Source organism: Eublepharis macularius, chromosome 2, assembly GCF_028583425.1.
Source record: "Eublepharis macularius isolate TG4126 chromosome 2, MPM_Emac_v1.0, whole genome shotgun sequence".
Lineage (NCBI taxonomy): Eukaryota > Metazoa > Chordata > Lepidosauria > Squamata > Eublepharidae > Eublepharis > Eublepharis macularius.
This window is the reverse complement of record NC_072791.1, coordinates 17,252,882-17,266,466: the sequence shown is the minus strand read 5'-3', so window position 1 is coordinate 17,266,466 and position 13,585 is coordinate 17,252,882. Positions and strand designations below refer to the sequence as shown.

General features: G+C 42.8%; 1 protein-coding gene across 4 annotated transcripts in view; it reads right to left on the bottom strand.

Moving 5' to 3' along the window:
- Positions 1-13,585, bottom strand: part of JAG2 (jagged canonical Notch ligand 2) — a 106,980-nt gene that overhangs the window by 26,000 nt on the left and 67,395 nt on the right. Inside the window, exons 6-12 of one of the 4 annotated variants that reach the window (XM_054971157.1) lie at positions 11,551-11,681; positions 11,023-11,142; positions 10,026-10,139; positions 8,090-8,203; positions 6,559-6,672; positions 6,069-6,115; positions 3,953-4,126 (exon numbers count right to left, since the gene is read on the bottom strand). In XM_054971157.1, coding sequence (XP_054827132.1) covers positions 3,953-4,126; positions 6,069-6,115; positions 6,559-6,672; positions 8,090-8,203; positions 10,026-10,139; positions 11,023-11,142; positions 11,551-11,681 — 814 coding nt within the window. The remainder of the gene's footprint in view (positions 1-3,952; positions 4,127-6,068; positions 6,116-6,558; positions 6,673-8,089; positions 8,204-10,025; positions 10,140-11,022; positions 11,143-11,550; positions 11,682-13,585) is intronic. The other 3 variants (XM_054971158.1, XM_054971159.1, XM_054971161.1) reach the window with 3 other exon arrangements.

Genomic DNA, 13,585 nt, shown 5'->3' with positions numbered 1-13,585 from the left:
AAGGGTGGTATATAAATCGAATATTGTTGTTGTTATGATGATGATATAAGTGCTCCAAAAATCAATCAATCCACCACCACCACCACTTTGAGCCTTGTAACTAGCTTCTTTTTCTGTACATCAGTACAGGTGACTCTGAACCTTTATCTTGATACTTCCAAATTGCAACAAGGAGAATTGCTCCCTGTTCTCATCCATACATCTACACTAACACTGGAGCACATAATAGACCTCTGAAACTACAAGACAGAGGTGGAAGTGACAAGGCTCAACCTGCCCGCTTTTGTCCCTTTTCTGCACTCCCCAGTGAAAGACAGTAAAGATAAAAGTTGGGCAGTCAGTAACGTAGAGGAGTGGTGATACACAGTGCAATCACTCCTCTGTACTAGGTGAGATTTTGCTAGCTACTTCACGACTGCATTGGAAACTAAGCAGCTAGTACCTAACATTCGATACACGGGACTCTGAAGGAATATTTCAGGAGCGCTGGAGTCTTGCAAGTAGGCAGTTGGGGGGGAACCACTTCTGTGTTGGGATGCCAGGTCTTTGGAACATCCTCCTTTGAGCGGTCTGCCAAATGTCTTAGTTGTTAGCGCTCACATGCCCAGCAAAAACTTCTCTTTAGCAGATTCATCTTAACCATTTGCTTTGCTTTAGTTTCTGGTTATTCTAGGGTTGCCAGTCCGGCACTGAAAATGTCAGGATATTTTGGGGGGGGGGGGCAGTTCCTGTAGAGGGTGGAGTTTCAAGGGAATCCAGTATCACTTCTGGCCGGTGCGCTAGAAATTTCCCCAATCTTTTTTTACCGTAGAGATTGAAGAAAATTCCTAAGGCATTACCATCAACACTTCCCCACTGCTCAAATTATTGAGGTTTGAGGACTAACAAGCAGGGGTGAAAGACTGCCTGCTGACACTGGGCAAAGAGTAAGCCTCAGTTACTCTGCTTCCATTTTCTTGTTCTGGTAAGTTTTAAGGTTTAGCTTATCACCATTTATTTGGTTTTATATTGTGATTGTTTCATTGTTCACCCCTCTGATCGTAGGCTTTGGGGAAAAGAGTATAAAATATCACATTTGTTAATAGTGATTCTAGAAACCAGTCCTGAGAATAATGTCATGTCTAAAGGTGTGTTTGAAGTAGAGGATTTAAAAGGGGATTGTTTCTAACCAAGTATTTTAAGTATACTTATACATATTTAAGATACTTTTAACTGCTGTGGCATAGTAGTTGAGAGCTAAATTACATGAGACGAATTACACGAGGAATCTCAAGTTAATGGAGATGCAATGTTAGCTGGGAAGTGTAGATTGAATTTCACCTCTTTTTACAGAGCCAGCAAAGATCATCCTCAGAGGGTTTGTTAATTTCTTCTTCGCCTCCCAGAAGGCTCCTGTCAATTAACTCACTCTCTGAGAAGTGATTATTACAGGCTCTGTAGAGAGGTGAAATTAAACTCTCTGAGGAGTGATCTTTGCCGGCTCTGTAGAAAGAGGTGAAAGTCAAACGCTTCCTGGCTAACATTGCATCTTCCTTCAATTGAGCATCCTCGTGTAATTCTTCTTGTGTAGTTTAGTTGTAAGTGGCTGGGATGCAAATTGCTAGTCAACTCCCATGAACTCTGCAGGTGGCCTTGGGTAAGCCACTGCTCTCAGCCCCAGCTGCATTGTGGGGATAACAACACTTACTTTGTTCACTGCTCTGAGCGTGGCACTAATTGGTCCAGAAGAGAGGTATATAAGCACGTGATATTATTATTATTAACTACTCTTTCCCAAATGCAAATCCATGCAGTGTAGCAATGGCGGTCACTATGTTTGCCAGGGCTGTACAAAGTTTTCATTTCTTCATCTTGGATCAGTGTTGCTCTCATAGCATTTATTAAGGCTGTTCACATTTTTTTTTTGTTCATAAGCAGCAAGCATATTTTTGCCTTTCCAGATCCACCAATATACTCATTTAAAACAAGGTAGTTAAAAAGCTGGTTTGTTACTATGATGAGGGTGAAAGTGCCAAACTTAAACAAGTCTTACACCATGTAAACCTTTACACAGACACATCCTTTTAAGGAAGCGACTAATCTTAACACAGTGGTCTCACGTCAACTAGAATCGCTTAAAGCAGCATCTGCATGTGAGCAAGACAGACATGACGATACTGTAAAACCCAGCCGTTCTTATGTTTCTAGACTGGAAGGAAAAGAACAGCTTTCAAAAAGATAGCTTGTCTTCACTTTTGCTATGGTTCTAGAAAACTTAAACAGGTTTTATTTATTTTTTAAAACACAGTTGCAGTTGACTGTCAGCCCATCTTTAATTTTTTTTTTTAGAGGAAGAAAAAAAAAAACACTTTGAAAGGAAAAACTGAGAAAGATACTCCATCATATTCCACTTTTAAGATTCCCTTTTACTGTTCTGCTTCAGTAGTGGGATTAAAGGCTTTCGGAGATGCGCATTTCCTGCAATCTCCAAGGCATGCTGCCAAATTCTTTCATTATTATTCATCTGATAATCTTCTCTCTAGAAACTAAAATAACCGAACGGAGGCGATCTTACTTTGGTCGCTTCGTGAAAAGGCAAGACTCTCTGGAAAAGGCAATAATGCTAGGAAAAGTGGAAAGCAGCAGGAAAAGAGGAAGACCTAAAACAAGATGCATTCTCAGCTGAATGGATCTAAATCTCACTAAGAAGCCTAAAAATAAAAAGCAATTCAGTCATGAACCTAATGAAAAGGAACCAAATCAAGAACAGTCTGAAGGCTCTCAGGAAGTGCCTAGAAGTCATGTCCACACCACCCAGTTTCTTTTTCTAAGAGGCTGTGTAATTCAGCTGTGTTCTCCTGGCTCCTCCTGCGCAGAACAGTACAAGAGTTGGGGCCAAATTACATTATTTAGATATTGGCAAGTTGGGTCAAAGGAACCCAGATCAGACTCTCAGTCACGGAGCAGCTGCAGCAACTATCATTTTAATAATTAGCCGGACCCCATTCGGCTGAGAACTGTGACACCGGAGGAGAAGCAGCTCCCGCCTTCCTACTTCCAATGTTTTCCTGACCCTTAATGGCCCTGCCATGGAAATATTTCCATAACTTCAGAACTGCGCACGTTCATAATACTCCATTGCACAGCTTCAAAGGTATACAACTCACTGCTTGCTAGGGCCATTTTGGCTTGGGAAAGCAGCACAGGGGGAGGGGGAGAAGGCAAGAGCCCTTTCTCCCCTCTACATTGACTTTCCAAGCCAAATCAAGTACCTTCCCATTTTTGAAAGTGGCGTTCCCCACAGCTGCTGTGAGGTGGGGGGAAAGTGAATTGGATTCGGGGAACTGCAACCTGACTTGCCAAAAAATATAATATAATTCAGCACTTCCTCGTAAATGAGCCCTTGGGTGTTAACTCCTCCAATGGCATACATGGTACAGAGTCTTCTAGTCTGTTGCTTGGAACTTGATCTTGTTAACAGAACTACCACAGCCTAGTCCTACATGATGCAGGATTTCATAGGGAAGTTGGTACCCCTGAGGAGGAACTTGCTTCCCTGCAATGTAATCCAGAAATGGAGAAAACCAGCTGAGAGTGATAAAACTGGACTACTCCTGGATCATATATGGAGGGGGGACTACTTGTGCACAAACACATTCCTAGAAAACACACACACACATATGCATTTTTGGTGTTACCCACAGGCTACACTGGAATGTGATTTCCAGGCCACAACAAGAACCCCTTAGAAAGGATTAACATGCATGCTTCTAGTACTTTATAGCTGCAATATGCAGCTATACTATGACTCTAAATAATGCAGCCACCGGGCAACAAAATCTGCTTGATCAAACAGGATATTAACGACTGCATTAAACCACAATACAGCAGCCTCGATTTGCTCTGAAGTAAACATGGGATGCATTTCTCTCCAGAACTCAGCTATTAACAGTAAGTCCAAAATAGCCTTCACCTCGCAGAATTCTCCCGAAAAGCCCTGCAGGCACAGGCAGCGGAATCCGTTGGCCAGATCCTCACAACGTCCTCCATTTTGACATGGGGTGCTTGCACATTCGTCAAGTTCTATTTCACAGTTCTTTCCGGTGAAACCGCGACGGCACAAGCAACGATAGCCATTCACCTCATCCTAAAAGAAAGGGAAAGGCTGAAAGTAATATGCATTGTGCTCACTGTAGAGACCTGTGTGGACATTTCCTTCAAATAAAACTAAAATCTCCGCTTGTTTTCATTTGAACAGCAGGATTTGTGTCCAGTGGCACCTCAGAGTCCAACAAGGTTTTCAGGGTATAAACTTTCAAGAGTTAAAGCTCCTTTCTCAAAGGTAGCCTTCTTTGTATCTGAAGAAGGGAGCTTTGACTCTCAAAAGCTTCTATCATGAAAACCTTGTTAGTCGCTTAGGTGCCATTGGGTTCAAATCCTGCTGTTCTACTGCAGACGGAACATGGCTAACTATCTGAAAACTGTTTTCATTTGGTTTCTCTGAAGCAAGTCCATTGGCAACTTGGCCTGAATTAAACTTTACCTTGCCTATGTTGTCATACAGAGTCTACCAGAAATATAAGTTCAAGGTCTCAGTCTCCATCAGCTTTTAATCTAGACTCATGGATGCCTCCTGCTTCCTTGGCCCTTCTACTGCCTTTGTTCTCTCCACTGTGAAAAGCGACTTTCTTCCTACTCTCTGCCCCCGCCTTCAACAAGCTGCTCGCCTAGCACTAGTCCTATGCAATGACCGTATCCTGCAATGAAGACGCGTTAAAGGCTTCTGAAAGTCCAAATGCCTATTAAACAGGAAACTGATCATATTACCAAATGTGTTACCCACACACAGTATGAGATATTTTCTTTTACGAAGTCTAAATCAATTGTTTTTAACGATACTCTGTACTTAGCTAATCATAGTCTTTTGACTCAGATTTCAAATTAGTTAGGAGCCTTTTAAAGAAAGGCAGTTGGATTCTATAGCTGCCTTCACCTTCTGCATAAAAGCGGATATTGCAGAAAAGCTACAAGGCAGTTTGGTAGTTTCCTGCTTTCATTTTTTAAAATTCTTAGGCAAATGCTAACTAGTGCGGCTGCTTATTTATCAGATAATTCCAAAACATCTTTTCAGAAGGCTTTGGGGTAGGAGTTCTTCCAGTCCAACACTTACAACAGCTCAAACATGGGCTTCTGATATTCTTCTGCAAGTTTTCTCCCCCAAAAGGGAACCTATAAGCAACCTTAAGTGCTCTCACAGCAGAAGGCATTTTAAATATTATGCTCTTGAAAGCATTCAGACCACTAGATGCTCTTGAGCAGCAGCTGTGCTGAGCAAGGGAACTGACCCAGATTAGATCCACATTCCCACATGAATGTACACAAGCACTACACCCAGGGCTTTTTTTCTGGGAAAAGAGGTGGTGGAACTCAGTGGGTTGCCCTAGGAGAAAATGGTCACGTGGCTGGTGGCCCCGCCCCCTGATCTCCAGACAGAGGGGAGTTTAGATTGTCCTCCGCAGTGGAGATCAGGGGGCGGGGCCACCAGCCATGTGACCATTTTCAAGAGGTTCTGGAACTCCGTTCCACCGTGTTACAGCTGAAAAAAAGCCCTGACTACACCCATCTTTGGAGCCCTTGCATGGGCTGCCCCGTCATTTGAGGCTAGATAGGTGGCAACACAAAAACGCATCTTGGCACCAAAACTACTGAAATACCTCCTGAAGGAGATCAGTCCCCCTGTTCTATTATTATCTTCCTCCAGTGGCGAAAGACTTTTCTATTTTGCCTGCTCTCCCTGACTCTTTCATGTCCACATATCTAAGTGTTTTAACTGCTGTATATACTATATGTATTTTTAATCTTATTGTAATGTTATTGTTTGCTACCTTGGGGACCTTAAATTGGGTGGAAAGATGACCTAGAAATGTTTTAAATAATAATGATTAATAATAATGTACCCCACCAGGACAGGAGATAATTGCCCATCTGCTATCCTTCCCTTAAACTTGCTATGCTGTTGTCTCTTACTTTGCGATGGAAGCTCATAGTACTTTAAACAATTCAAGTGAACTTAAAAGACTCAGTCTTACCTTACAAGTCCCGCCATTTTGACACTGTCCACGACAGTCATTAATATCTATGGAACAAATATGCAAAGACGTTAGAAATACCAGAAAGCTGGGAGCCGCACTGGAATGAATAGAATGAAAGCAAGCAGTGCCCGAGTTCATCGTATCAGTGATCAATTTGATGTTTTCCAGAAGAAGGGTTCACAACAACACAAGTCTGAGAGAACCAAAAATGCTAATTCTATTTCAGCTGAAATGCAAAAGGAGGTGACCAAAGAGTACATCTGAACAAGTGTTCCAAGGCCAGATTTAGTTACTTTTAGTTAGTTCATTCCACAATCCCAAAGCTAAGGCTTTTGATGCAAGGAAACAACTGCTAAAGGAGGCACCACAAGATGGTCCTTTGAGAAGATTGCAGTGGTTCAAGAAGCGAAACAGAAGTCTTAAGATAGGAATTACGAGTAAAAGCTCTTTTAGGGTCAAATGCATATACTAAAGATTAAATACTGACTGATGTGACAATTTAGTCCTTTCCATCCCGGAATGCAGTCACAGTAATATCCACCAATAAGATTTTTGCAAGAATGAGCATTAAGACAGGGTTTCCCTTCACACTCATTAGCATCTGTGAAAGAAGAGAAAGAAAAGCAGAGAGTGAAGAACAAACCCAGCAATAGGATGCCCTTGCACCAAAGCAAAGCTTCCACACTTTCCAAGTATCAGCTGCGCAACCGCTTGCAAGAGGAGGGACCCAATTATGATTCTGATACACATTTACTGATATTTTCAGCATGCAGCATCCACTTCCCTATAAGCAAGGCTCAAGAATTAAAAGGTTTGGTTTTTAGTTCCAGTTCAAGTAGCTGACACAGATTATTGGAATGATCTCGAGTATCTTATTTCACTCAAGAGGACCATTTAATATTGGAGGAACTGTAAGTGGTTACACTAAGGGAGTTTGACACGGATCTACCAGACAGCCAGTTTGGTGCAGTGGTTAAGAGTGTGGGACTCTACTCTGGAGAGCCGGGTTTGATTCCCCACTCCTCCACTTGAAGCCAGCTGAGTGACCTTGGGTCAGTCACAGCTCTCTCAGAGCTCTCTCAGCCCCACTCACCTCACAGGGTGACTGTTGTGAAGATAAGAACAACACACTTTGTAAACCGCTCTGAGTGGGAGCTAAGTTGTCCTGAAGGGTGGTATAGAAATTGAATGTTGTGGTTATTATTACTGCCACCATATATCCAGCTGTGTATAGGAATGCATGTAAAAATGGCCGGAATTGCGCTAATTCAGAGAAAGAATGGGGTCTCCGCTATAACATAAAACACAATATAAAATAAAATCCTTCATTCATATTACAAGTTTGCTTCTTGATTGTCACTTGCAATCCAGAATGATATTCTTGAGGTCTCACTTGTCAAAGAGCAATATATGTATACCCTCATCCTTGGAACAAACATACCACTTTTCTTTTCTAGAGAGAGTGCTTAATCATGTACTCCCAATTTTTGGGTGTGTGTGTGTCAAAGGTTAGCAAAGTGTAGCCCCGACCACTCATCTACAGGGCTCCCGGAGTCCAGAGGCATGCACACACCACCGGGCTGGGGCGAGGGGGAGAAATGGGTCAAGCAAGATGCAAGAATGGAGAGCACACCAGAGCGACCTGAGCCAAAACTTACACCGCACCAAGGTGCAGTAACTTAACAGTGCAGGAAAGCCCCTGTTACAGCCACCACAGCTACTGTTACTATCATGCCAGAGGTATCTTCATCCACTGCATTAGGCAACTCCTCAAGGCAGGGAAGAACGCTTCACACGGCACACACAGTAACCAGCCTTGGAACTCAGAGGTAGCGAACAGAGTAGCCACTAGTACTTTAGATCAACTCTTGGGGAGTGTTTAAATTAAGCAACTAAGACATGAAATTGACCACTTACATACATTTTACAGATGTTTCAATCGTTTAAGCAAATGTAAACGGGTCCCCCCCCCCCCCCAGAATCACCTTGTTAAGTCCCCTTCGAGTGTCCAGACTTACCAAGCTGACAGGTTGACCCAATCCACTGCTGTGGACATATACATTCAAACCCATTAATGCGATCAACACAAGTTCCGCCACTGGCGCAAGGGTTAGATGCACACTCATCAATATCTGGGGAGGGAAAGAGGGTCTGAGGCAACTGGAGACCATATACAGACTGTTCAAGGCAAAGAGGTCCCAGCCATCTCCGAGAGGAGAGGCCATCAACCCCCGTGGATAATTTTGAAAGCCATTAACTCAAGCTCTGACGCAAGGCCATTCCCACATCAAAAGATGACACGCATGCCTACTTTAGTCCTTTATGCAGAGCAACTACCCTAAGTGCCAGTTATGATTTTATGAAAGGGACTTGCAGGAATAATCCTGTGATTTAAAACGAAGACGTAACGTGGAAAGCAGCCTTCCAAGCGCAGGCATTCCAGAGTTTATTCAGTAACCTTTTAGGACAAGCACTAATACATCTTCCCAACCTAACTTCAATATTAACGTATGCACTTCCATTGTAATAGCATCAAAAAACTGATGGTAGAAATATTTTAGAAATCCTTGCTGAGAGAACATAGTTAACCTGTTTATGCTCTGCTGCTAAGGAGCAAATGCGCGTAATTCAAGTTCACATATGCCTGCTGGGAGCGAACAAGTTCAGCTGCTCGTTAGATTCGTTAGTCCCTTGTTTGTGTAGCTGTTAAATACCAAAAGGACGATGCAGTTCTTGCTTGATTGGGAAGAGGATGTTCCCTGGTTTAAAATTTAAAAGTTGCATACCTGCTACTTTTTTTTTTTTTAAACAGCCCTCTGTGCAAGATACATTTTTGAAGAGGGCCAGAGCTAGCTGAAAGAAAAAGGACTCCCTTCTTTCCCTCAACAGTAATTCTTCATCATATACAGAAATCAGGAGTCAAGTAATAATGGTTCAAGCTTTCAATACAGGGAAAGAAACTCAATACCAGTGTAGATGGTGTCTTGTGCCACCCATAAAACTCTACCACCTAAAGCAACTGGGTACCAAAAACTTTCTTTCCATTTACTTGTCAGTTGTGAGGAAAAGCCAGGACCACTGCTTTCTGCTGTGACTTTCTAGTTAGCCTTTGCTGCTGCAATGATGGTTAGGGCCAAAGCACATGGTACATTTTTGGTAAGTCGGGCTGAAATTTCCTAGACTTACTTTCCTTGCAGTCTCACGGGAGCTACTGGGAATGTTGTTTTAAAACACTGGCAGGAGCCCAATTTGGTATGAAAATGTAGCATGGGTGGAACTCCTGCCTCTGCCCCTTGCCATCTTCCCTAGCTAAAATGCCCCTGCCATGGAGTTATTTGCATAACTCTGAAACTGCAACGGTATTTGTTTTCCTGGGAACGCCAACCTGACTTGCCAAAAAAGTAACATGTTGTTTGTCCCTTAGAAGCAATCCCAAATTATATTTCCATTCAAAGAGGGCCATCAAAGCAGCCAACAGTTAAAACAAAAATTATAAAAATATGTATCCTAAAAGCAATTAAAACCAAAACTAAAGTACATATTAAAAGCACATAAAACAGTAATAATAAATGTGGCACTACAGAGGTCAAGAAGAATGAACAAAGTTGTGTGGAATTGAAAAACTCCTGACAAACACACTTCCATCCATCATCTAAAAATAAAGTGCGCTTCTCTCTTAAAAAGTACTCTTTTGGGTACTTTATGCAGATTTAATGAAAAGAATTAAAATTCACACAAACAAAACTTGTTTAATCAGGAGACAAACCTAACAGCAGACCAGAATGAGGAAGCATGATGCAGCTGCTCTTCACATTCAACTAAGCGTTATACTTTTCTGTAAGGACAACTGTATCGATAGCGCAACTGTGGGAAATTTAGTCTAGTGCAATACGTGAACAATTTATTAAACCAACAAGTCAGAATCGCACTGCTTAGAGGCCAAGCTGTACCTACCAATGGCACACGTTGGTCCACTCCATCCTGACGGGCACTGGCATTTGAACCCTGATGAAATTTCATGGCAGGTTCCACCATTAGCACAAGGATTTGATACACAAGCATGCTCAGCTAATGAGAAAAGAAAACAATCTTCAATAGAGACGACATCTGGCTTTAGCACTACTATTCTGAACATGTTAAAAAGAGGCATTATTTCATGTATAAATTCAGGGATTTCACGTATGGTAATTCTACCAGAAATATGTTGCAGATTTAGCAATGGTTTTCTCTGCCTCTGAAGTAATCAATCACCAGAATGCTAGGATGGGGTCCCCAATGTGGTACCTGTGGGACAACTGTGCCCGTTGACATCTTCCATAGTGCCTGCTAAGTGTTTTTAGAAAGTGGGTGGGACCAGGTGGGGCTTTTGCAAAGCATGGGTTCTGATTGGCCACTGGAGGTTTGATTGGCTTGGCAGATTTTCAAAAAGATTGGATGATACCACAGAAGGGTGGAAGAGAGGAGGATCACTGTGTATAATGGCCCCGAATACATCGATGAGGGGTGAGATTAAGGAACAAAACTACCTTCTTGCCGGTTTGCATGGGGTTCTGAAAAGTCAGTAATCTGAACATTACCATTTGGCTGGTTTTGGTTAGTCACTTCGGAGGTACTGGCAAAAATGCATTAATTTCCCTGTTTTTGAATCGTCCGAGCTGCGTACAGGGATCCCTCCCTGTATAAGGTATATGGGGAGGCTGGTTGCTTGACAAGCAAACGTAAAAATCTGCACGAGTTTACAGTTACTGTATAAGAAAAGACTCTTCTCCTCCCTGTATCACTAAAGATGGTAAGATACGAGGATGGGAGAAGGTCTCTGAAACTGTTAAGGAATGTCCCAAAACATTCAGCGTCTCTTTTTTAAAAAGTAGGGCATGTAGTAACAGTGTAATCCAGCAGAAAGAGGTAGCAGTAGTGTAAACACAGTAAAATAAATACAATCTCCTAGTACCAATTTCACAGTTCTTTCCAGAGTAACCATCTTGGCAAGCACAGCTATATTCATCAGGTTCTGTGTTCATACAGGTTCCACCATTCACACACGGATGGTGATTTCCACAATAGTTTAAGTCTAGAATAGAAAAAAGAGGGGGAATCATTTGACATGAGAAGTCACAAAACTACTATTTGGAATTCTTTCTTTTTAAGAGAGTAAAGGCGTGCTCTCTCTCAGACACACACACTCTCACACACACACTCGCCCCTTTTACTGATTTCGACTCAATTGCTGCCCTCTGCCCATTGGGCAAAGAGGACAGAACCACCCCCAACCTCATAGCAACCAATGCCTGACCCAATCCTTGCACGGTCAGCTTTATGATTCAAAAGTCTGCCTGCTGTATATAAGCAGGAATGTGACTCGAGAGAGTTAAGAAAACAGATGCTCTTAGTAGTAAACACACGCTTGCATAAACAACCGCTACTCGGTCACCAGTTAGTAATGAGATTTAATTTTCTACTATGAATGAGAGTTCAGTACCTTTGTTGCACAGCAGCCCACCCCAGTTGGTTTCACATTTGCACTCCCACGGGTCATTGCAACTCCCATGAGCACAGCCTGGGTAGGGGACACACTCATCACAGAACTGTCCTTGCCAGCCATAGTTACACCTAGAGGTAAGTGCATGTTAAGTGTTAGCAACATGAGGGCCAATTATACATAGCAGACATACCCAGAGCATTAAGTTTATTTATCACTCAGCATGTGAGAATGCTGGACCGCCACCTCTTTTAGGATCTGTTCGTCACTACATACTGTTAACAATAAATCTGGTAATCTCCAAGAGAATAACGATGTGGAATAAAGGAAACAAGTTCATTTCTATAATTATGAGAATACAAACAACAGTTACTCTGCAATGTAAAAACAAAAAAAGTAACTTGTGTAAAGGGTGTTTTTTCATAACACCTGCTGGCAAATCTGCGGCAGCAGCTAGGGAGATCCTGGGCCATTTATTTTAGAACAGACAGCCTCAGGAGGGGGGGAAGGGCTCTCTTTTACTGGCCATCCTTCAGCCCAGCTGGATGGCCCTCTGTTGGGACCGTGCAGTTCTATATTCCTGCACTCAACAGCTGTTCCGAGAAGACGACTCCGAAGGTCTTTCAAAGAACCTAACCAGACATAATGGCATCCTCACGTCCACCACAGGGACATGCCGCCATTTTTAGGATGGGATTTTCTGCTTCCAAAAATGGCACAAGGACCCGATCCTGAAATCCAACCACATGGTGCCTTGGCTAAGCAGAGGCCCAGGCGGTTTTTCTCCAGCTAAGGAGGTACGAAGATGGTGCGGCTGGGGAAGGTGTGGGGGGGGGAGGACGGGACAAAGGAGCCCTGGTGGCATCAAAGGTAGTGCTTGCAGACACCACGGTCTTTGCCCCTGGTTGTTCCCTCCTCTCCTGATAAGCGCTGCCCCTTGCCTTCACAACTCCCGTCTCTCCCCTGCACATATTGTTTTCAAGCTTCATCTGAGAGAAGCCCACCTGGGTCTCTGCCCAGCTACGGCACCATCTGGTTGGCTTTCAGAATTAGGTCCCATGGTGTTTCTGAGAGAAGAGAATCCTCGCCTTGAAATGGTGCTGTGTCCCCATGGTGGACACGAAGATGCCGCAACATCTAGTTAGCTCCAAGTCTCTCTGACTATGAAATGCAGAAGATGAATGGAACATTAAAAGCCACCTGGGAATCACAGTTCATTAGAAGGAAAATGTTTCCATTTTAGAAGAGTTATTACCAAGAACTTCTCTGCCATCACAAAAGCCATCAACTCAGTGGAATGAAGCAGGCTACAGAGCTTTTGAAAAAGCAGTTCATTTACATTTTCTGTTTGCCAACATGCAAAGTTACCCACCTATGCACACAGGGCTCATTTACAGCTCAACAGCTGAATTTCTGCAGAAACTGAACACAAAAGCAACATAATACCTTTGGGTTATTTGGACTGGGCCTTCAGAAAAAGGTACTGTATTACATGGCTTTTGTTTTGGGATTTCGCTTTGAACAACAAAGCTACCTCTGTCCAGGAACCAAGAAAGCAAATAAGCACATGATATCTCCAAAAGAACAGAAATTCCGCTCGATCCCATGCAAGTTGTAAAGATGCACGCTCAACTATCAACGTGTTTCAAGGGACACTGAGTTCATTTGGATAATTAGAGAACATGTAAACAGAGGTTGCTAGGTGCTTAAGAAGACAAAACGCTCTTGCTATATTAATATTACCTGTGGTTTGCCTATTCACCTAGAATAGCTACTGAAACTACAGAACTTTCTTCTAACTGGGAAGGGTCGTAAAGAGAGGAATGCGTAAGTTATGATGTGTCTGAAAAGGCAGTTAAAGTTCAGGATTTGCCAAGGTGCTAGTCCCAAAGAGATTGCAGACTGAGAAGATTGAAGCCACAAGGTTCAACTCAGCGGGGCTCGCTTCTCAGTAAGATTTCACAGGCACAGAATTTGTTGCATGCTTTTGTCGGCTGGTATTTCCATGCTTTTGTCGGCTGGTAGTTCCACGCAA